This window comes from Lepidochelys kempii, chromosome 14 (genome assembly GCF_965140265.1).
Source record: "Lepidochelys kempii isolate rLepKem1 chromosome 14, rLepKem1.hap2, whole genome shotgun sequence".
NCBI lineage: Eukaryota > Metazoa > Chordata > Testudines > Cheloniidae > Lepidochelys > Lepidochelys kempii.
In genome coordinates, this window is record NC_133269.1 from 11,083,814 (window position 1) to 11,107,570 (window position 23,757).

The window sequence follows — 23,757 nt, forward strand, 5'->3', positions numbered from 1 at the left end:
TCGGTTCTATATATTCTCTGAGGAAATAGCAGGAGGCACTGTGTCAAGAGAAGGATTATCTCCTGCCACTGAGGGGCAGAGCTGAATTAGGGATCTTGCCTGGAGTGAATCCCTTCTGGCTTCTCCTCTTGCCTAGTGGGAATGGGAAACTCCCCTTCTCCGGGGCCTGTCCACCCACTGTGCCCCTCCTTTCAGATAAGAGTGTAACAATTTTCCATAATTAAACAATGCACTAATATATTAGGATTCGGATGCAGTTGTTCAGTTTCCCTTACGTGCAAATTATAAATGCTGGAGGAAAAGTGAGTCCAAAATTATAAGCAGCCAACACAAAAGATTTCACACCTACAGATTTCTTTTGCAGGGAAAACAATACAGGAAAAATCAACTATAGCTTTGCCAGAGTGCTCTGGCTTTCTCAGTCTGTTGGAGAAACATCTCAGTACACTAGGAAAATAGCAGAAGGCTCTTCAGGGCCTTTGACTGCTCGCTATATGCACTGCAGCAAATTTGTAGCTTCACTTAGATTTTACATGCACTAACATTTTATTTAAAATAGGACAAACAATAAATCCACTGCTGAGTTTTTGCAGACGGCCAGGTACAAAGAGGGACATGCTATAGACAAGCTTATCAATGTGAAGTTATTAAATTGCCTAATTTGGAAAGGCATCCAAAACACTTCTTAATAAAAGGCTGAAATTCTGAGGAACAATCACATATTAACTGGTGTTCTTAATTAGTTCTTCGTCCTATTTTATTATTTCATCAAGAAGGAGACTGAGATGGGCTCAAACCAAAATCTGCATCTGAAAATCTCAGGACTCTGCAGTTTGGGACCATCTCCAAAACACAGAATAGAAACAAAACTAAAAAAAACAAAAACACAAAACCGGATTTCGTAATTCACAAAACATCTGTTTCCAAGCTCAAACTAATTTATATTCTCCACATGTGCTCAACAAAACATCTTTTTGGAAACCTGTAACACTAATACTGTTTGCATGCTTTATTAAATTCTAAAGACAGCAGGCTACATCCTAAGCTAGAGTAAATCGGCATAGCTCCCCTGAAGTCAGTGTGTGGATACTAAGCTCACAAAACTATTGGGTCATGGGCTTTATGCATAAATTTTTTCAAGCACGTCTCGAAGTTATGCTGATTTTTCTTAATCACAGCAATTTTTGATCCAAGAGCTTGGATCTTTATCTCACATTAGCCTTGAAGAAGACGTGTGTGACACAAATAGCAGTTTCAGTCAAGGACATGTTGTCAAATGACGATGGAACGAAGGAAGTCCAGAGACAGCATATGGGATAGCATAATATAGATTGTACAGCAACTGCTAGAGCCATCTTGTTTATGTTATTATGCATTGTAGCCTTCTTAGTCCCTTTTAAAATATCATTGGGAATCTATTCCCATGGGGACTGTCCTTGGCAAATGAATTTTTTGTGGTGGAGACGCAGGAACAAATGTCCGAAACTGAGGTCCAGATTCGCAGCTGGTATAAACTGATGTAGTGTCACTGACTTCTTCTGATTTAATCCAATTAATTCAATTCTATTTGTGGACTGAAGCCAGTGAAGTTTCACCAGCTGAGAATCTGGCCCTCACTAAACTGCATGTCAGAGAGCCACAAGGTGGGTGACATAGTATCTTTTATTGAACCATCTGCTGGTGAGAGGACAATCTCTCAAGCTTACACTCTACCACATATGTCCAAAATCTTTAACTGTGATCAAAATAGATATAGAGCCCCACTGTTTCAAGCAGGGAGAGAAGGGGGATATTTTCTTCGCTATTAAGCTCCCAATCACTGCATTTTGTCTGTTGCATAGATCCCTCATTTAAAAATACATTGGTTTGAGAAGTCTGGATCTGGAAAAGAAAAATGGTAGTGGCTCAGCTCACATGTACCCCTTCCTTTTAACTAAATAAGAAGCCCTAAACGGTAGGTCAAAGGAGCCTTTGTCTTGTAATGCTTCTGATCTAATCTAGTCATGGTAGTTTTCATGGGCAATATGATCGAGAGGTCTGATTATTTAACTCAAGCTGTATGAAATACCATGACGTCTCAAGTTCCAAAAGCTGGTATTCAGCCAGTTAACCCCTTTGGAATATCTCTATTTATGCCAAGTTGGTCAAGATCCCAATCCAACTGCTTCATTTGGAATTAGGGTATCTACTATGGGCCACGTTAATCCCTAGCGCAATTTAGGTAATGTCAGTGGAGTGACACTACGGTCCTCTGTGTTGGTCCTCCCTCTCTTGACAAATTAGACTGGAGTTTTTGGTCATGTGGACTGATCAATTAGAGAGGCAGATGTAATGAACACACTGCCCTCATTTGTACCAACTGAGTGGTAAGAGGGCTCCTTGTCTACTGCATAGCAGTACAGAGCACAACCATTAGCCTAGCGATACTTAACACCAATGTAAGTATGTATGTCATGCCTGTGCATTTTCATTGTTCATAAATACTATGCAAATCGTCTCATTGATGGATTTATCACTGTCAATTCAGATCTAGTTGTTGTGAAAGATCAGATCCCCAATTATTTTTCCTTCAGCACCTCCAAAATATATATCTAGAGATATGATATATTATCACCTTTGCTTGAACATTAAGGTTCTGAAATACATACAGAAAATTCCATAGCAGTGTTTTAAGTAGATAGTTTACTAATGTAGCCTCTATGTAACAAAGAACATACAAGCCACTTTAACAGTTATTTTTGTTCCTAAAATAAAAAAAAAAAATGTCCTCCTTAAAAAAATAAAAATAAAAAAAAGTACATGCAATATACTTCTACAGCATTTTATCAAACTGAGAAAGCACTGTTTCTATGGCAACCTAGTCTTGATTTATATGTGAGTCTTCATTACCTGGTTTCAACTGAGTCTATTGATTACTACTGCTGTACTGAAACGTTATGATCATTCATCTGTGTTTAGTTTCAACTATTTGTCCAAGAAACTGGACAACGTAAGTTATATTTGACATGGATTCCTGAACAATCCATTCATTTTAGCCTTTTATTCACGGCTAGAAAAATGGCCCACATGCCCTTCCTTAAAGCCTAGTAAATCACATTGTGCACTACTTTCTGTGGAAGAGCAATTGCAAAAAATAAGAGGGGGAAAAAATTAAATAAAGCATTTACCAGCCGCAGACACATCAGCAGGGCTGCTGTCTGCAGAAGGAATTGGAGATTGTTCTCTCTTCTTGAATCCAGTTTTCATCTATGAAAGAAAATCACAAGTCATGAAATGACATTTGCTAAAGTAGGTCAAAGACCAGACTCGAAACAAATGTTAACCTTTAAAAAAAATGGGTGGATGGGTAGACAAACAATACTGGAAGAACACTGAAGCCAAAAACCCCTATGTTATGTTTAAACTCTTACAGGCACCATAAAAAAGCAATGACATTCAGAATGTAAAGGCTACTGTGGTATACCCACTGTGCCTAAGCACTACAGAGTACTTTTCATATGGTACTATTTAAAAAGTAACTGAAGCCAATGTAACCATGCTCTGTCTGAGGTGTAGCCCACATTGATGATTTTACGGCTTTTAAAGACTTATTTTTCAATTCAGAAAGCATATGTGATTTCTATTATGTAGACATTTTAATAAAAAGCCATAAGTGAGACATTTTATTAGAAAATGTATTATAGATCATTACTGATGAGGTTTGTACTAAAAGTGTCAAACCTAGTGCTGAAACAGAAGAGGGCCACTTTGCCACATATTTAATAGGGTGCAGTATACTGTAAATCATGTAACATATTAGAAAAACTTCTATACCACTGAAACACTTGCTCTTGTTGTTTTACAGGGATTGTTTTCCCCTCGTCTTGTTTTCCGCACCTGAATTTTAGTGCTGGTGAAAGCTGCAACAGTGACGGTCTTTCATGGTGCATCCAATTTTTGCCTCTTTGCCAAGACTATTGGCAGACGGAGCATTAGTTCAAAATGTGACCGTTTATGAGACATGGAACAGGGAACTGGACTGATACCAAAGTAATTAGGTATAGGCTGATGAACAGCTATCAAATAACAATGGGTCATTAGGGGCCACAGCTGAACTTAACCTGGTAAGCTACAGTTGAAAGGCTCTGTCCCTCTGGCAGAGCCATAAGTGTACAAACTTAGCATTATACTACAGCAATATAACAGACATGGTAATATTTTCGAGTCTCTGAGGTTCATTATCTGCAGAATAACCATCACAGTGAACACCAAAAAAGTGCGGCTGCGCAGGAGGCTGTACCCTACACAGGATGTTTCTGAAAAGGAATACATAGGCATGTTTTTCAAATATGGGCACAGGGGAACCACCTCCTTTGACTACAGAGTCTAAAAAATAACTTTATAAGTCCAGCTTATTGAAAGAGAATATTTTGTTCACCTCTAAAAAGAACTATAAATTAAATATATTTTAAAAATGCCAGAAAACAGAGGGCAGTTCTAAAATAGTCAGCTTTCTCTGGTCTTCAAAACTTTCACACCATCGCACACTATGATAGTTTTGTTTGCACTAACGATGTGCTACTTTAACTAAAATGTTGTTTTATCACACTGAAGGAAAAATATAAACAAACAATCTATAAAACTCTGAGTTCTAAACAAAGTTTTATAGTAGTCTACATTCCATCTCCAAACTGTATCATCATCATAAGGTGTAAAAATCTATTATTTTAAAAAACTTCTTTTTTATTGAAGGAACTTGTCAACCGTCTCCTAAAGCCAGGGAGAGAAACACATTTTACACAGCAGAGAAACATCCACTAACACAAGTTGGTGTGCAACTCCACACTAACAAGCTATACAGATATACAATGTACCAGAAAAGATACATGCAAATAAAGCAAATAGTCACAGGTAGCTGGCACCCCAGCAAGGAACAAGGTTTGAAATCTAAAGGGAAGAGGTGCCAAAGAGTCCCCAAAGGACTGTCAAGTGCCCCATATGTTATCTGGTCTTTCCCTACACAATGTTGCAGCAGCTAAAATCAGATGGGAATCTCTTGATCTCAGTTAGCAGAGTTAAATACTGCATGACCAGTGGAAGGACACTCTCAGTTGAGAGCCCCCCCACAACGGAACTCACGCCCCTGGGAGGTTTGCTGGAGCACAAGTTTAGCAAGAGTTGCACTAGATTAAAGGCTTTTTTGTGTGGTTTAGTTTTTTTGGCTTTGTTTTGGTGAGGCGTAAAGATTTTATGTCCCATTTGATTTTAGCCCTGAAAAAATGACAGTTATTTCTAATTTCAATAATTGTACATGGCTTCATGTAATTCTCATTTTTTGGTTTAAGTTGTATATAAACCCTATGTTATGGTAATAAGTACTGTAAAAAAATCTTTAAATAAGAAATTATTATTATTATTATTCACTATTTACTAATATTCAAAATCTCCTCCATATCTGAAATATAAAATGGAAATGGTTAGATATTATTTATTTTTTCAAAAGAAGAATTTGACAACCTAGGATCACAATTAAGATTTAATTGAGAAGCGAGATGACCAATCAACTAATGATTTCAATTAATATTCTCGTTCCACTGGCCAGTACTGTTGATTCTAGCGAGATCTCACACATCTACCAGAAAGCTCCTAATACCCCAGGGGGTTTTGAGGAGGAGTCTAATCATTTACTTATTGGAATGGTAACTACTTGCCATTGATCTAATTTTGAAATATGGAAAAGAGTTGCAATAGGATTTCTATAATTTAGAAAATTAATCTCTTCCTTGGTTTGTTCTAAAACAAGAGACAAGACTATACTCACAGTGTAGGATGTGGACACCTTTGAACCCGGATTCTCATTAGGAGGTGAAAGAAGATTAAACGCAAGTAGTGTCTGTTGCTGTCCACATCCAGCAGAAGATGCCAAGAGACTGCCAGGACTTTGAGGATTTTCAAAGCAACCGGGAAAAACTCTTTGTCTGATAAAAGCGATCTCCCAGGCAGATTCAGATCTAAATTTAAAAATAAATTTTTTACATAGATTATATGCAACACTGTTCATAAAATGATAAAGCAGCCTTGCAAAATTCTACTTGTCCAAGCCTCATGGGGTGAGAAGTTTTTTGACACTTGTTTTTATTTCATTCCTCATTATCATCAGTTATGAAGGTGGAGGACAGGTGAGTAGCATTTGTGACTGAGCTAGTAAAGTTTCCTAACAATTTTGCATCACTTGGATTAGTAACATATTTGAGCTTTTTTAAGAGTAATATGCGTATTTAATATTTCAGAGCCATGAACTTGTCTTCTTACTTCAAACTACTCAAAAGAAAACTTGTACAAGATTTCACTTTGGGGGTTTAGCTGTTGTAGTACAATAATTACCTCAGCTTTGTTCTGTTGATTATACTTTTTGCTTCTTCATAGGAGACTCCAATCATTGACTCCTTGTTTATGGATACAAGCTGGTCTCCAGGCTTCAGTCGTCCATCCTAATCAGTAACAATAAAGAATCCAAGTGTGACATTCTGTGTTCATTGTTGATGAAGATGTAACTGAAACAATTTTCTAACTGCAACAGTTTAACATGTACTTTTGAATCCATGAATTTAAGAAACAGTCAAGGCTGGCCAGACTTTCTGCCTGGACGAATATGTTTAATCCATTAGTAATACACATCTTTTGTACTGCTGCTTAGTAGAATAACTGTGCAATGAAAGAATGTGTTGTATGTGTTAGATTTCAAAAGGCACAAAGAAACAATCATCAATACTATAGTCTGCGCTTTGGTTCTATAAATCAGTATCGAACGTTCAACAACTGTTACCGTGCAGAAAAGCTATGGATGCACCAGACTGCATCAGACTCACTATTATAACTACTTTGAGAGAAAAATATGCTGACCAGTTTTTCCAGCTACCCAACTATGCACTATTCATTTTAAATAAATGCTATATTATGAATTGCCTGACAATCACAGAATCATAGAAATGTATTCAAAGTCATCCAGTTGGGAGCTATGCCCCCAGTACTGAGAGCTACGCCCCTCGTGGAGGTGGTTTTTTAGAGTGCTAGGAGAGCTCTCTCCCAGTGCTCTGCTGCGACTACACAAGCCATGTTAAAGCGCTGCCGTGGCTTTAATGTTGTCAGTGTAGACTAGCCCTAACTTCATCAATAGAGGCAGAAGAGAATTGTAGGAATAAGAACAACATTATCTGCTTTTTGCAGTTTGTAGCCATGTTGGTCCCAAGGTATTAGACAAACAAGGTGGGTGAGATAATATATTTTATTGGACCAACTTCTGTTGGTGAGAGAGAAGATTTTGAGCACAGATCAGGTCTGGAAAAGGTACTCACTGTCACAGCTAAATATAAGGTGGAACAGATTGTTTAGCATAAGTAGTTAACACATATTCTAAGGGACCTTTTATACTGAAATGGCCCATTTCAGTATCTGTAGTCAAAGGAAAAAAAATGGGGGTTAGCAGGTTATAAGCTCATCTTTTGAAGGTAAAGATCGCATCGTGGAACAGACCACCCAAATACTGAAAGAGAACCTGATTCAATACAGGGAAAAAAAACAACCCACATCTCCAACCACACAATCCTAGTTGTCACCTACTACCTCCCACTGAAACCAATACAGGGTATCATTTAACAATCACAGCCCATACTCAATGGGGGACTATACCCTGCAAAAAATCTTTCCCAGCCTCCTCTTTTGGTCTTCAAACACCCCTCCAACCTCTCCAAGCTCATCATCCGAAGCAAGCTCCTCACAGGACACACCAACTCAAAGCAGCACCAGACTCTGCCTGAATAACAGATGCAAAACCTGTAGAGGTATCTCCATTGCTACAATGATCAATACCTCCCGCAACATGCTTTTCAAGATCCCCGGGTCCTATGTCTATCACAACATGGGGTGTGTTTCAGCTCGTGCACTATATGCCCCAACTAAAACTATGTGGGTGAAACCAGACAATCACTATGCTCTCAAAAGAGCTCTCACAAAAAAATGATGAAAGTCACAAGTACCATATCACCTGTTGGTGAACACTTTTTACAAATTTCAGAGTGGTAGCCATGTTAGTCTGTATTAGCAAAAACAATGAGGAGTCCTTGTGGCACCTTAGAGACTAACAAATTGATTTCGTCATAAGCACAAGGACTCCTTGTTGTTTTTACTTTTTACAAAGCAATTACTTTGACCTCATGCTCAAAAGAAACCTGCACAACACAAGCCTAGGTGCTAAATTCATAACTTTACTAGATGCTAGAAATCATGGTCTTAATAAAAACATTGGGTTTATGGCATGTTACAACAATCTTTAACCTTCCTATTACTGAAGAGGTTTTAATGGGCCTCTTCAGCTTGAATTGTCCCTTAGAATATATGTTAACTAGTTATGTTAAACAATCTCTTCCACCTTGTATTTAGCTGTGATACTGAGGGCAGCTCTACAAATTTACATCAGCACAGATGCACCTTTGCCGCTGTAGTAGGTCTAGTGAAGAGGCTCTTAGTCGATGGGAGAGAGCTTTCCTGTTGGATTAATAACTCCACCTCCCGCAAGAGGCAGTACTATGTCAACAGGAGAAGCAGATTGATCTACAACTTTCTGCAAACATAGAGACATACCATATTTCTGTTACAGTCAGTCATAGGACAACATTTTTAAAAAGGGGGCTTGAATTCTCATTTACACCGAGGTCCTTTTATTCTCTTCTGACTGTGTAAATGGGCCTTAGAGTGGGCATAAATCACAGTGTAATTGAGAATTCAGTTGAGAATTGAGAATTATTAATCATTCTATATATTGTCATATTTTTTTCTAGCTTACGCTTATAGATGGTAAAATTACTATATTTCACTAATATATGGCCAAAAAATACACACACTCAAGATGCACCTGTGTTTCTGAACCCATACAAATTCATTGCATGGACAATTTGGAAGATCTGAAATACAAAATTCTACCTTCATTCAATTTTTTAATATTTCATAAAAAAATCCCCAGAAAAAATACAATTTTGAAATTAGTAAACCTAAATATGCTGGCCTGAGAAGGAACAAATATATAAAATTTTATAACATACATATACGTATATTTTAGCTGCTTGAACACTATGATTTTATAACACATCATATTTTGTTGTTTAATATTTGTCTTTGACCACAAAGAAAAATAGCTTGTTTTTTATTTGCCACCAGTATACAAAAATACCAACTACAATGCTGCCCTCTGGTGGCTCACATGGCAAACATCACATTTTAAATTGAAAAAAGAAAAGGAGGACTTGTGGCACCTTAGAGACTAACAAATTTATTTGAGCATAAGCTTTCGTGAGCTACAGCTCACTTCATCGGATGCATGCAGTGGAATTTCACTAGTCTCTAAGGTGCCACAAGTACTCCTTTTCTTTTTGCGGATACAGACTAACATGGCTGCTACTCTGAAACCTGTCATTTTAAATTGAGAAATTTCAAAAAGATGAGGATTTAAATACAGCCTCAGATTTTGACTGTTTAAACTGTATTAGTGTTACAGTACAGTTTGAAAATAAATGACTTAGTCTTGCTCCCACTGACCACAACTGTGAAGGAATGAGCACTAAATTACATAGGTTAAGACTGTAAAATGTTTTTGGTAGCTATAACAAAATAAGAGTGAAAGAAGAAGAATCATTTTTATTAATGAATAAGCAGTTTTAAGGTAGCATTCCAATTTGCTCCCCAATCTGCAGTCTGGCCTTAACCTGCCCTCCCTTTCTGTACCTACAAATCTGTGATCACAAATAATCACAGGCAGAATTTTATGGCCATAAATCACTGCAGGTGCAATAAATGTTGTTAAACATCCATGCCTTTGCTTTGCAGACACAATCAATATTTACATGTCAAAATGTCCCACTGCTGTATGCAGTGTTGTAGCTGTGTCAGTTCCAGGATATTAAAGAGACAAGGTTGGTGAAATTCTATTAGAATTAGATTGGTGAGAGAGAAGCTTTTGAGCTTACACAGAGCTCTTCTTCTGGTCTGGGAAGCTTTATCAGTCCTCATTCTGAAAGGAAACCTGCACAACACTTTCAAAAGACGAGCCAGGGCTTAAATTCATAACTTTGCTAGACGCTAAAAATCATGGACTGAGCAGAGGCACTGGATTTATGACTTATTACAACAATCTATGAGCCACTAAAAGCCCTCCCCGCCCAACTGCTTCCCCCCGCCCCTTTCTGTTCCTTCGTATGACTGGAGGGGTGTTCATCTGGAATGGTCCCTTGAAATATGTGTTCACTACTTATGCTAAACAATCTATTTCACTTGGTATTTAGCTGTTATATTTTGATTAAGGTCATGTCTACACTACAAAATTAAGTTGACCTAACTTACATTGGCATATAGCCACCGCAGTAATTACATTGCTTGTGTGTGTCTACACTTGGCTCCTTGTGTCGGTGGTGCATGTCCTCACCAGGAGTGCTTGTATCGACTATACTGTCAATGTGGGACATTGTAGGACAGCTCCTGAAAGCCAGAAACAATTGACTAAGCAATGTGGTGTCTACACTGACACCGCGTAGACCTAAATACATCAGCCTTGACTCTACGCTGCTCGTGGAGGTGGAGTTAAGTTGGCGTAGCGGGGCAGTTACATTGTCTGGAGCAAAATTTAAGCGTAGATGCTTCTATAGTTAGGTCAAAATAAGCTGCCTTGCATTGACGTAACTCTGTAATGTAGACCAGACCTAAGTTTCCCAGACCCGAAGAAGAGCTCTGTGAAAGCTTGTCTCTCACACCAACAGACGGTGGTCCAATAAAAGGTATTACCTCACCCTCCTTATTTCTAAAATGACCCACATCACACTTATAAATAGCCCTGGGTTCAAAAAGAATGGCTATGTTTAGAAAATCTAGCTCTGAAAACTGAATTTTTTGTGATTTATTAGTCCTCCTTGTCCATTACATACTTTCAGTGATGCAAGATATAGTATGCAAAGAGTTCAGCATAACTCTTAATTATTTGGCCTACAGGATATTCCCTTTATTCTGGCCTGGCAACAGCTACTGTTTGAGTCTCAACTGGGAAAAAATTGATAGGTTTTGTGATAAAGGAAAATGACAGGATATCAGGAGATCTGAGTTCTAATTGCAGCTCTGCCACATACAGGTGTGACCTTGCCTGAGCAAATCACAACTTTTCTGTGTTTCAGTCTTCTCAGGTAAAAGATGTGGATAATGATTCCTATCTACATCATATCTTAGCTCATTAACGGTGGCAATCAGTTGCAATGGTGATGAGTGCAGGATGGCTAGAAGGGCCATTCTGCTGATACAAAATGGCATAGAAAATGGGAGAAGGAAAAGAGAAGAAGTGCAGAAGTTTGTGCCTATGACCACTAAGCTTCTTTAAAGAAGAGCAAGCATATACTCCCAACTAGTATGTAGCTGCCTGGGATCCTGACCGCCAGCCAGCCCTAACTTTAACCTTGGCCACCAACTAGCCCCAATCCTATAACCCTTAGCCAGCTGTGGCATGCCAGCAGGAACAACTGGATTCCTTTCCTAGTTTTCTCCAGAGTGCCCTGTAAGCCTTCTGATTACCACATGGATGCATGGAGGAGGAGAAGGAAAGGATATCTACACACAATTGCCTCCTCCTTCCCATACAGGATAGTCACTACAAGGCAAGATTTCACCCTTGACAGGATGCTCTATTAAAGCCACTATCTAAAAAAAGTCTAGTGTCACCTATCAGAACGCTGTTTTTTAGATCCGGCTTGCTGCTAGCATAGCAAGTCAAAGTAGATCAATCTTGATATTGGAGAGCATTTATACTGAGGTTGGTAATCAATAAAGAAAAAAATGGAGCTGCATGGGAAGGAACTATAAATAAAAGAGGACTTTATAATATCTACCTTATGACAGTCACCTCCAGGGATAACTTCTTGAATATACACCAAGGGACCTTCATTTCTGTTAATTCCTCCCACAATGTTCAAGCCTAGGCCTGTTCCCTTGGAAACAGTGATAATCTGAAATGCACTATCACTAGGAGAAAAAAAAGAAGAAAATTAGCATTAAAAGGTCAGTTACACAGGCTGCGGAGCTTGAAAAAAGCAGCAATGAAGACCCATGTGCAATATTTCTCTTGTTGGTTTCACATATGTGTTGCAACAATTAGTTTGACATAAATGGCTGACATTTAATCAGGAGACTCATATAGTCCACATTCTTCTTAATACAAAATTACTAATTTCAATACTAATTTAAGCAATTGCAAATAGAAAGTCAAGTTAAACTAAGCATTAAAGCAGTGCTATATACACTGATAGAATTAAAGTGTGTCTAATTCTCTACTTTCATTAGAGACATAACCATATTTCTAGGGATCTGAAAGAAATCATAAAAATGCATTAGTCTGGAAAGTGTCACATGTCACCTTTCTCTTTTTAAGGTTATTTTAAAGTATTTATAAATAAAAGTAGGTGTTCTTGTGTAAATCTAACTGCAAAGCTGTCTTGCTGTGTGTCCATTCCATCTCAAGTTTATGATGGGGTATCCACTCCACATAAGGCCAGAAGGGGTTAAGGTAGCAAGGTAGGTTAATTTACTGCCTGGGCTGCACCTGGAGGAGCAGCCAGGGAATAGGGATTAATTAGACATGAGGCTCAGATGGACAGGAACAGAAGGGGCCTGTATAAAGTCCAGGAGTTGAGAGCAGAAAGGGAACTGCAGCAGGGTAGTCTACAGTTACTCCCTGGGAGGAGGGAGTTTGCGCTGCAGAGCCAGAAAGGTAGCAAAACTCAGGGGAAAAGCAGGGATAGGGCAGACTTTGGCTCCTGATGAGGGGGGCCCCTGAGTTGGAACCCAGAGTAGAGGGCAGGACTGGGATCACAGACAAGGCTGTGGACTGCCTGGGACAATTCATGCTGGAAGGCTTTGGTATCCCGGAAGGGGGAAACATGCCAGAGGGCTAAGCCACAGAGAGGTCCTAGAGAGAGAGAGAGAGAGAGAGAGAGAGAGAGGGGAAGGAGCGGAACTATTGGAAGGGGCATTGACCTTGCAGAGCTAATCCCCAGAACTGCCAGGAGGTGGTGCTGTCACACCATCCACAAAACTGTTACAGCATTTTTACTGCTTACTGTTTTCCAGAAACTTGGTATACATATTTTTCAACTGCCTCAGTTCAACACAAGCATTTTTATAAAGCTGTTTATATATATATATATATATATATATATATATATATTTATATTAAGACAGAACTTGTTTCAAAAAGTTGTCAGAGCAGAGTGCTGGGAGTTAGGATTCCTGGATTCTAGCCCTGGTTCTGCCACTGACTCACAGCGTGACCTCGGATAACGTGGCCAAAATTTTCAAACTTGGATGTCTCAAGTAAATATGGCCTGACATTCCAAGGTGCTGAGCTTGTGAATTTAGGGCTCGTGTACCATACCTACCTTTCTAGCTCCTAGTGACTTCAACTGAATACGTAACAAATATATTTTTATGTTTTTTCTCTTTTTTGGCTTTTAAAAAATATATTATTGGATTGGCAGCCCTCCTACAGTGTTTGCAACCTAAGCATTGTGGCAATGTGCTAGTGTACATCAACCAGAACCAAAACTAACTGGGAGCTGGCTAGAAATAACAGTAAATCTGATCAGCCTAATTTCACCAAAATGAACACAAAAAGTAAACAAATGGCAGAAAATGGCCAAAATAAATTAGTTGTAAAAATTCTTTCAGTTTTAACAATCAACAGTGTTATTAGTAACATGATTTTTAAAAATATAATCTTCGTAGTCCTTTAGTGAGCTCCACCCAAAATATTCATAAGACCTAAACACAGCTACTTTTGATCAAGGGAGTTCAGAGAAGATAGCTAGAGTCAGTTTCAGGAATTACTTTGTGAGTTGCGGGGATGTTGTGGTAACCGAATTATTTCCATTGTAGCTGATGACAATACCCTTTGGACGCGGAAGCTGAGGACTTTGTGACCTTGAGGATGATCCAGAAGAAAGGCTGTCAACATGTTTTCCTCAAAGAAAGAAATAGTGAGAAAAGAGAAATAAAAACCACATTCAGGGAAGGCAAAGTGTTTCATGGACATATAACATCAATTTCTGAAAGTCTTGCTCAGGCAAATAGTTCAGTACATGTCAGGAAGAGGAGCATGATTTTTCCCCATGAACTTAAATTAATACCCTGTTCTAGTTCTGGTAAACTGAATCATTATGACCAAGTTTTTTATTATTAATTTTGATATTGAATAGAACAGAAGTGTCTCTGGTATTGAATGTTTTCCCAAGCAAGCATTTCAGGCTTCTCTGCAATATCCAGCTTGTCACAAGATCCAGCATTTTGCAAGTCTTGCAATCAGCCATATCCAGCCTTCTGGGTAATAGGAAAAAATGTGAAGGCTCTAAACCTACTCCTGGGAGGGAATGAATGTGATCTGACCCCCTCCTTTTGGCTCTAGGAAGGCAATATTTAGCACCTGGATTCATTGTATAACATGTGCACTTGATCTGAAAAAATCAGAAAAATAGGACGCTGGAGTTGAGAGCTCCATAGCAGCTGCTGAAAATAACTTATCTCTGCAATGCTTTATTTATCCCTCTGCCCCCTCTTACTTCTAAATCAACAGCTCAGGTGTTTCACCCCACTTTCCCAGTCCTTCCTTCCTTCCATCCTTAGAGAGGATCCCATAAAAGAAAGCTTCTGTCAAAAGGACAAACAAAACCACAAAGAAGCCTGAGGCTACACAGCTTCAGAGTGGGAGCTAAGTCAAGCACTCAGGTTTTCAGAAACAGACATCACTTGCTGACATGTGAAGACTGGCCCTTCAAATGAAAAGAGTGGGTGAAGCAAAATAATCTTGTATCTACCTTTCTTAAAGAGAAAGGTAGATGCAGTATATAAATCATCCTTACTAGTGCACCAACCCCAAATGGAGTGTGCATCGGTACAATCTCTCAGGTATCAACACTTTGCAATGTTAATGCACCTTTCCGCAGAGAATTTCATAACATTTTATAAACCATTCAATAATTAAAACCTTTTGAGGTAGGTGATACAATATAGATGGGGAAATAGACATGGAGAAGTTAAGTGACTTGCCCAAGATCACAAAGTGAGTTAATGCTCAAGTAATGAATGAACACAGGAGTCCTGCCAGACTCCTAGTCACCTGCTCTAATCACAAAGCCATACTCCCCATCCCACCCACCCCCAACCTACATTTTTGAAGTGCTGGTTTACATTTCATGCAAGGATGACTACAGTGTTAGCCTGAAATAATGTTAGAGATCAAGCATCCTCTATTACTTCCTTGTAGTGCAAAATGTAGAAATATTCAATGTCTCACCAGCTAGCAGTTGTGTTGGTGAACATCTTGCAGAGCCTGTGTTACTGCATGATCCATATTTATCCATCAGGTCTAGAAATTCTTTCCTATAATAATAAAAATACCTTTGTTTTTTATTTATTTGACTTCAGTTACAAATGCACCCTTGTAGACCAAGTAGGATGCCGTTTGTTTAGAATGTATCTCTCACATTTTCCTCTGAACACCCAATTTCCCCAGACTACAGCATACTAAAGGTCAGATGGCTCAACACCAGATGAAAACCGATGTTTTTTGTCAGACATAAAAATACAGAGAACAGATATGTGAAGGACAAGCACAGAGGCTGATGACAGTCTCTCCATTAGATGGGCCGGTTACCACAAGGTACAGAGGTTTAATTGCTAGCTCTATTCACCCTGGATTGCAAGTGCCTCTGAAGCAGCTCAACAGTCACCCTTCAGAATGAGAGAGTGGCGCTGCTTGATTCCAAGAGGAGTTATTCACTAACAGAAATTCGATGCACAGCACAAGGGTAGAAAGCTTTTGTTCTAGCTTTGTTATTAATTCTGAGACACAATATTTAATACATAATAGGAGGATGAAAAACACCTGGAACCTGTTTTTGCTTTTGCTACACAATAATAGATCAGATTTCATTCATAGGATTTATACATCTGAATTCTCTCATGTGTATTCAGGGATTCTTCTTTATAAATACAGCTTTTTCTTTGCTTGCTCCACTGGAAAAGCCAGTGAGCTCCTATTAGCTTTTCTGATTGTTGCGCTCAACATTTTGTCTGATCAAGTGCACGACTTTGAAACGTGAAATGTGACACTGTCTATTTTTCTGCATTGTTTTAAATGTCAGCTGACTTACTTGACTTGCAAATATTTAGGAACAGGGAGCCTGATTCTGACCTCACCTTCACTAGTTTTACACCAGCATAATCGACTTCACCAGAGTTACTGCTGATTTACTGCACTCTCCACATATAAAAATGAAAGATACTTTGAAGCTTACAAAATATTTTTTTGTGGGTTTTTGAGAGAGATTCTGGTAATTTTATTTGAAAACACTGACCAAATGAGGAAAGCTAGCTACTGGCAATTAACATCTACAGCTTGCTTCTGTTCTCATATAAGGGCAAGCATTGTTATGTATTCTGTTTTACAAAAAAAAAATGGAGGGCAGCCCTCCTGCAACAAGCCTGTCATAACAGAGCAAGCTGGCAGAGAAAGAATAATGCTGCTTTTTCCTCCTCTGACCACCTTCTAACATGTCCACAGAAGTACAGGCACTTCACCCAAGTGGTCAAATGACTCACTGGCTCTCCATTTCTTTCAGGATCCAGTTAAAATTGCATTGGTTAATTTAAAAACCATCTGTGAACTCCTTCTACCACAACCCAGGAATCACACCCCACATTACTTTCCCTTCTGATCATCTAGCACTACTTCCTTCTCTACCCCACCACACAACCTTGCTACCAATGGTGAAAGACCCTTTTCCTTCCTAGGCAGATGTTTTTATCCCTCCCTCTAATTCTGAATACCTGTCTCCCTTGCATACACCTCTTCACTCTCTTTCTCCTGCAATTTTTTACCTCTGCTACTGAATTAATTCTGTAGAGTACTGCGGGATGCAATTTGTACAAAAGACGCTACAGGAAAGGTAGCGGTTTTCCCCAGTACTATATTAGCAACTGAAATGTCTTATTCAGCAAGTAGTTGTCTAATTTAATAAATAGCTTATACAGTCCAAAAGATGAGAACACTAGAGGGAGAGTTGACACTGTACTTGCATATAAAGAGTGATAAAGTCTTCTTTACATCTAGAATTTAGGTAGCATCAGATATCCTTCTATGGCCTTGTTTCAGGGCTGTTGTGCATCAAAAAGAAACTGAGACACAGATTTGAACGCACAGTTACCATCACGGGGTAGAAATTGTTTGTAGGGGTTTCAGGATTCAAACTGACACCAAATTTTCTAACAGTCTCCATCTGCCTTTGTCCCATGCACTTATACAAGCAGAAGATTAAAAAATATTTTGGCAAGTAGAAATCACACAAGATAGATCTTATGTTTCCACAGAGCTCTCTGTCCTGGTTTCCGGTCAGCACAATCAATTTACCTCTCTCTTCTGAGAGAAGCATACCTTTCTTTTAAGGTACTGGGCCCTAATAGACCGAGCTGCATGTAACTACCTAACTCCCTGAGCCACCTCTGAACACTTGCCAGGAATTCACAGATTCCTAAATTCCAAGGCTAGAAGGGACCATTGTGATCATCTAGTCCGACCTCCTGCAGAACACAGACTTATAACTTATAACACAGAACTGCCCTACAATAATTCACAGAGCAGATCTTTTAGAAACACATCTAATCTTGATTTAAAAATTGCCAGTGATAGAGAATCCACGATGAGCACTGGTAAATTGTTCCAATGGTTAATTACTCTCACTGTTAGAGATTTATGCCTTATTTCCAGTCTGAATACTTAATACTGAATACTTACACCCATTGGATCATGTTATACCTTTCTCTGCTAGACTGAAAAGCTCATTATCAAATATTTATTCCCCCTGTAGGTTCTTATAGACAAGTAGTTCTCAAACTTTTGTACTGGTGACCCCTTTCACATAGCAAGCTTCTGAGTGAGACCCCCCCCTTACAAATTAAAAACGCTTTTTTATATATTTAACACCATCAGAAACGCTGGATGCAAAGCCGTGTTTGGGGTGGAGGCGGAGAGCTCGCCCCTCCATGTAATAACCTCGCGACCCCGTGTGGGGTCCCGACCCCCAGTTGAAGAACCCCGGTTATAGACTAATCAAATTACCCCTTTAAACCTTTTCTTTGATAAGATTAATACATTGAGCTCATTGAGTCTATCGCTATAAGGCATATTTTTTCTAATCCTTGAATCATGCTTGTGGCTCTTCTCTGAACCCTCTCCAATTTATCAACATCCTTCTTGAATTGTGGATACCACAACCTTACATAGTATTCTAGCAGCAGTTACTTTAGTGCCAAATACAGAGGTGAAATGACGTTTTTTAATCCTACTCGAGATGGCACATTTATGCATTAGCCCTTTTGGACACACCATCACACTGGAAACTCTTGTTCAGCTGATTATCCACCATGACCCCCATATCTTTTTCAGAGTCAGCTCCCAAAAATCTAGGCCTCTGGCTCAATCCACAGCTTCATCTTTTTGTGGCTCCTTTCCTCTTTGTAAACTTCATAAATAAATCCCTGGGCATTAGTTTCCAAGATTCATATACTTAGTGCTATATACCTACAGGTATGTTTTGGATTCTTCCCCCACAAGAGGAATACACAATTTGAATATACAGCTGGTTGCAGAATGAATCTCATAAATCTGTGAATCCTCCTTTGTATTAAAAATATTTACATGATTGGCTCTGTAGAAATCAACTAATTACTATTTCCAAACATTTCTGAAGTTTCAGAAATAGTTCTTGGACTAATTAGCAACAAAATAATTAAAGCTGAATCCATTATTAAACATTATTTATTCAATTAAGAAAAAAATCCCTACTAATCAAACACTGATTATACCTTCATTTAAGAAAAATCAGATTGTAAAATGTAGTCATTACTACCACCACCACCTCAGGAATAAAGGTAAAAGTAAAAAAGAAAAAGGTGGGGAGGGCCTATATCTAAAAGGTTGTGAACCATGAACACCAGAAAACTAAATATCACAGAGTTAGGGTGGAGGTAACATGAATAGCCAGACTGTGATATCAGTTACAGCACCATAACTCCAGAGTAATTCCATTGACTACACAGGGTCAACTCAAATCACAGTTTGGTACACTGCTTAATAGCAATACAAATATACTTATTTAACTGGTGCTTATCTACCACCAGGTTCTAGTCATATACACAAAAACTTATGTATAAATGAAGTATTTAATATAATATATATGTACAGTGGAAGGAAATTAACTGAGAGTTCTAAAAGGGAGTGAGGACACATTTAAAATAGCTAGTGGAGATCTTGTCACCGGACAAATCACCCAAATGATACTGGGGCTCATGGATTTTAATTATTCAAGAAGGTTAGAGGAACTAGGTCAGTATGCTTTGGATAAAAGCAGATTAAGAGTGAACTTCAGAGCTATCTAAAACAGTCTGAAGAAGAGAGAGAGGATAGAAGCTACAAAGCCATTTGAACTACTGTCAAATACAGGAATAAAGAGGCACAAGCATAAGATTAAGAAAGGCCATGCTCTAAAGGAATTTAGGTGGACTTTCTTTACATAGAGGGCAGTTAATAAATGGAAGAGCCTAGGAAAGGTAACAAGAGTAGCAACTCTTTAATGATTTTCAAATATAGTTACATAAAAATTTGGAGGAAACAGCTGCTAAATCAAAATGGGGGATAGACCTGGATGGGCTTCCTGGCTTCTTTTCATCCCAACATTTCCTATGCCAGTGTTGGTTTATATGATTATCTGTAGATAACAAGATTAAAGGGATATTTTAGTGTAACTGTCCTTATAATGTAGGAATTTTGGACTATCTGCTCCACTGAATAGTTTAACCTACTTATCCCAACTAATTCAGAGCTTGTAAGTAAGAGACTGAAAAGCCAATTCTGAAAAAAAGCAAATGCAAGGACTTTATTTTCAGATGCCTGGCACTAATTAAAGTTGTTCTACTGACAAATACTAATCATTTTTTTAATACCACGTCTTATATTTTAAAAAGACAACAAATAGTCAGGAAATCATGATTATGACGACAGCAAATACTTTATAGTATTATTAACTGTACCATGTAACATTTAGACTTTATTCATGAAATATAAATGGGTCAGAACTTGCAGCCTTTACTAATGTGAGTAGTCCCACTGAACTAACTGGGACTGATCGTTTGACTATGGTGAGCAGGATTCATATTTTCTGTTTGACTTATAGACCAGTTTTCATATATTCATGGAATGTAGACAGCATAGCCCTGAAAGTCAGATAGAAAATATATTGATGCACTTTCAATTCACCACTGCCATCTTGGTATCATAGATTGGGGTATACTACATGTGCATATGGGGGGGAAGATAACAAAAACCTCTGTACTGTACTCTGAGAAAATGGATTATGCTATAAAAATGTTTACGCAAAACACAAAAACAAATTACGTTGTGGATATCTCAAGAGTAATCCCAAATTTATAAAACATCAGTATATGAACAAATATTTTAGTGAAAGTGGTTTATTGAGGAAGAGGGATGCTGTAGTGGTAATTTTAATATAAACATTTTAACTCTCTTACTTTGCTTCTTCATCTCTCGTAATCAGCAAAGACACGTGATTAGTCGCTGATGCCATTCGCAAAACATCAACAGCTCTGGAAGGGAAAAAAAGCCAACAACAATTAAAAAAGTAAATCTACCTATTTTCACTGTTTGAATGCAAGGGCTCTGTATCCACTACATAGAATTAAAATGGCAGAAAATGGAACAATTTCTTATCTTAACAGACAAACCATTTTGGAAATATGCCTTTGATACATCATTCCATTTAAGACCTGGGCTATCATACGGCACAAAAAGTTTGTATGGGGTAAAAGCTGGCTTTTAATTTTGTACCATTCAACTCTGGTTTGTTTATTTTTTAATCTGTACTATAGTAGTTTTATTTGAGGGGGAGGAGGTTATTTTTAATATAAATCCTAATTCCACCAATGTTTTGGGCTTTATAGTAATAGTCAGACAGCCAATAGTCAGACCCTATATATCACACCACATAAACAATACAGGCAACTTCTCTGCCTTAATTACGCCACCCAAGAGAACAAGAAGTGCCAACTATTAGCATATATAACCAAATCACTTGCTTTAATGGATATCCAGCCAAATACCATGATAATCACAGTAATGTTAAATAAAATATTTTATTAGCTCAACAACTATTTCGGTATGAATTTACACATATATACTGCAAACCTACAATACAACATGAAATCTCTTTAATCAGCTCTTACGCAGGCAAAACTCCCATTAATGTCAATGATAGTTTTGTTGAGTCAGGACAGCTATATTGAGCTCTCTGGGACAATCTGCAGGTGCAACTCCATGGACTTGGTGCAGTTATATCCTTTTAATCAGTGTTTAATTGGGTCCAAAGTCTTTGACTATATAACACCAGTATTAGTAACATTTTTCCAAGCTCTAGATAAATATTTAGTCATCTTTATGAACATACCTTTCACTGGTTACACCAACTAAGTTTTCTCCGTTGACATCTAAAATTAGGTCTCCAGTGAGCAATCGGCCTGATAAGGAGATTAACAAAATATCACGTAAAAGCTATACGAATGAACAGGGAAAAATGGAAAATACACTCCTATTACATTAGATTAGATTGGAGCAAAAGTAAGAATGATTTTATCACCGTAGGCCTTGATCCTGCAAACACTTAAGCATGTGCTTAACTTTACTACCATGAGTAGTTCCATTGATCCTAACGGGACTCCTCACACCGTGAGCATATTTGTAGGATTATGCTCCACAGGTGGGGAATTAGCTGTCAGCTGAGTTTTGAATTGATGACTACATGTAGGTTATCATATATAAATTAAATATTTTTGTGTTTCTTGATGTTTATAATAGCTTTCAAAGCAGTTCTTAGTTTGAACCACTCAATGGCTCTGTCAACATGAGTGCAGAAAATGTGTTTGCTGAGCAGTTTTAAATACAAACTTGGGAAAAGTTGTTTTTGGTTTTTTACCCCCCAAAAGCTAGTGTGGACAAGGCCTGACCAAGTTTTTGAAACCTGGTTGAACCTAGTATACACTGGAATTTTCTCCCCAGTCTAAACTCTATACAATACAGTTTGGTCCTTCCATATAAATCACCTAAAACATGAACATTAATCGGAATTTATTAGAACAATATATAAACACAGGACCTGATCCTGTAAGGTGCTGAATGCCCCTACCTCCCACTGAAGCCACTGGGAGTTGAGAGCTTTCAGCATCTCACAGTTTGGAAAGTTGACGATGTGGACAGATCGCAATCTGATTTCATACTGGCCTGATCTAGATTTAAACGGATGTCCATTACTGTGACTCCTCCACATGCTCCCCTTGGAAAATGATGAATCTTTGCTGACCTACACATTACTGTGTGTGTACATACTGAAAATAAAATTAAAAAAGACAGTTTGCTTTCTTGACAGCTTCCTGTGTAATGTAGGATTCTACAGAATACGTAACAGTAAATATTTACTATCTATTGCAGCCATCCCTCCAGGCAAAATTTTCTTTATGAAAATGCCATAGTCTTCTTCAGTTTGCTCCCGATAACCTCCAATAATTTTAACACCTGTTGAAAAACAGATATAAGCAAGAAACTGGTCATTCCCTCCATTGCACCGAACACATTCAGTCAAATGTCACAACAGATTGAGAAACTTCAACTCCCACTGATATCAGTGTGAATTGCAAATGCCCAGCAGGTACCCAGCACCTCTCAAAATTTCACTCTGTTAGAGTCAAATATGTAATCTAATTACCTAATCCATTTTGACAGTCAGAAAAAGTAATGCGGTGAACAGCTCGATTGATTCCATAAGGTCCCATAATAGTCCTAAAATAAATAAATAAAATCAGAGCTGCTGCAATTTTAGTCATGAAGATTCACTTGGAGAAATATACATGTGTACAAACTACAGCAGTTGCTATTATACGTCCAGTAAAAAAAAAAAGCAAACGTTTTCTTCACTGGGTATTGTAAATACTGTGCAGATGAAAAAATGAAAAGACAAGATGATATGCTCTGGCATTTGAATATCAAAAACAGATGGTAAAGTAGTACTATCTAAAATACAGTGGAGGTTTTGGGTTGTCTTTTTAAAACGAAGTATTTCTTACCAAAGCCTTACTCAGGATAACAGAAAAGAGGGTTAATAATAACAACAACTGTGCTCCTATTTAGAACAGGACAGCTGGCAACCAGGAGAGATTTTGTTAAAGTGTTTAAGATGAAAATACCCATGGCTGTAGTGGTTTCCACAAAAATGTTTCCAAAGTTAAGTAAGGGGAGAGCACAACTCTCTAGACATTCGTTAGGAGTGTTCTTCTTCCTACCATCTCTCTTTTTCTCATCAAATAATATTTGTTCTCTCTTGATTTATGAAAGCCTCACTCTTAACGCCACCTCCAAACACAGAATGCCAGAGGTGAGAATAAGGGCAGACTGTCTGAGCTGCCAAACAGCAGAGGATTTTTTTTTAATGCTCTTGAAAATCACGATGTCAAGAATTAAGGGGGGGAAAAATCACAAAATAAAATGATAATCTTGGGACCTGAATGTATAATCCCGTAGAAAATATTTCCAAGACTAATCTAACAACAGACAAAGCCTTAAAAATCTGGGTACAAATT

The 23,757-nt window shown here is 38.1% G+C and overlaps 1 protein-coding gene across 15 annotated transcripts in view; it reads right to left on the reverse strand.

Annotated features, from left to right (window-relative positions):
- The window catches only part of STXBP4 (syntaxin binding protein 4), a 139,607-nt gene that overhangs the window by 102,952 nt on the left and 12,898 nt on the right, over positions 1 to 23,757 (reverse strand). For 12 of the 15 annotated variants that reach the window (XR_012154917.1, XM_073311655.1, XM_073311659.1 and 9 more), the window contains 10 exons: positions 22,887 to 22,960; positions 22,601 to 22,696; positions 21,576 to 21,645; positions 20,644 to 20,718; positions 15,353 to 15,438; positions 13,891 to 14,023; positions 11,898 to 12,030; positions 6,364 to 6,470; positions 5,801 to 5,990; positions 3,168 to 3,246 (listed from right to left, as the gene is read on the reverse strand). Coding sequence is in view for 14 of the 15 variants with exons in the window: in XM_073311655.1 (XP_073167756.1) it covers positions 3,168 to 3,246; positions 5,801 to 5,990; positions 6,364 to 6,470; positions 11,898 to 12,030; positions 13,891 to 14,023; positions 15,353 to 15,438; positions 20,644 to 20,718; positions 21,576 to 21,645; positions 22,601 to 22,696; positions 22,887 to 22,960 (1,043 nt within the window). In the remaining variant the exon portion in view is untranslated. Of the gene's footprint in view, positions 1 to 3,167; positions 3,247 to 5,800; positions 5,991 to 6,363; positions 6,471 to 11,897; positions 12,031 to 13,890; positions 14,024 to 15,352; positions 15,439 to 19,756; positions 19,824 to 20,643; positions 20,719 to 21,575; positions 21,646 to 22,310; positions 22,510 to 22,600; positions 22,697 to 22,886; positions 22,961 to 23,757 lie in introns of those variants that run through there. The other 3 variants (XM_073311660.1, XM_073311662.1, XM_073311661.1) reach the window with 3 other exon arrangements.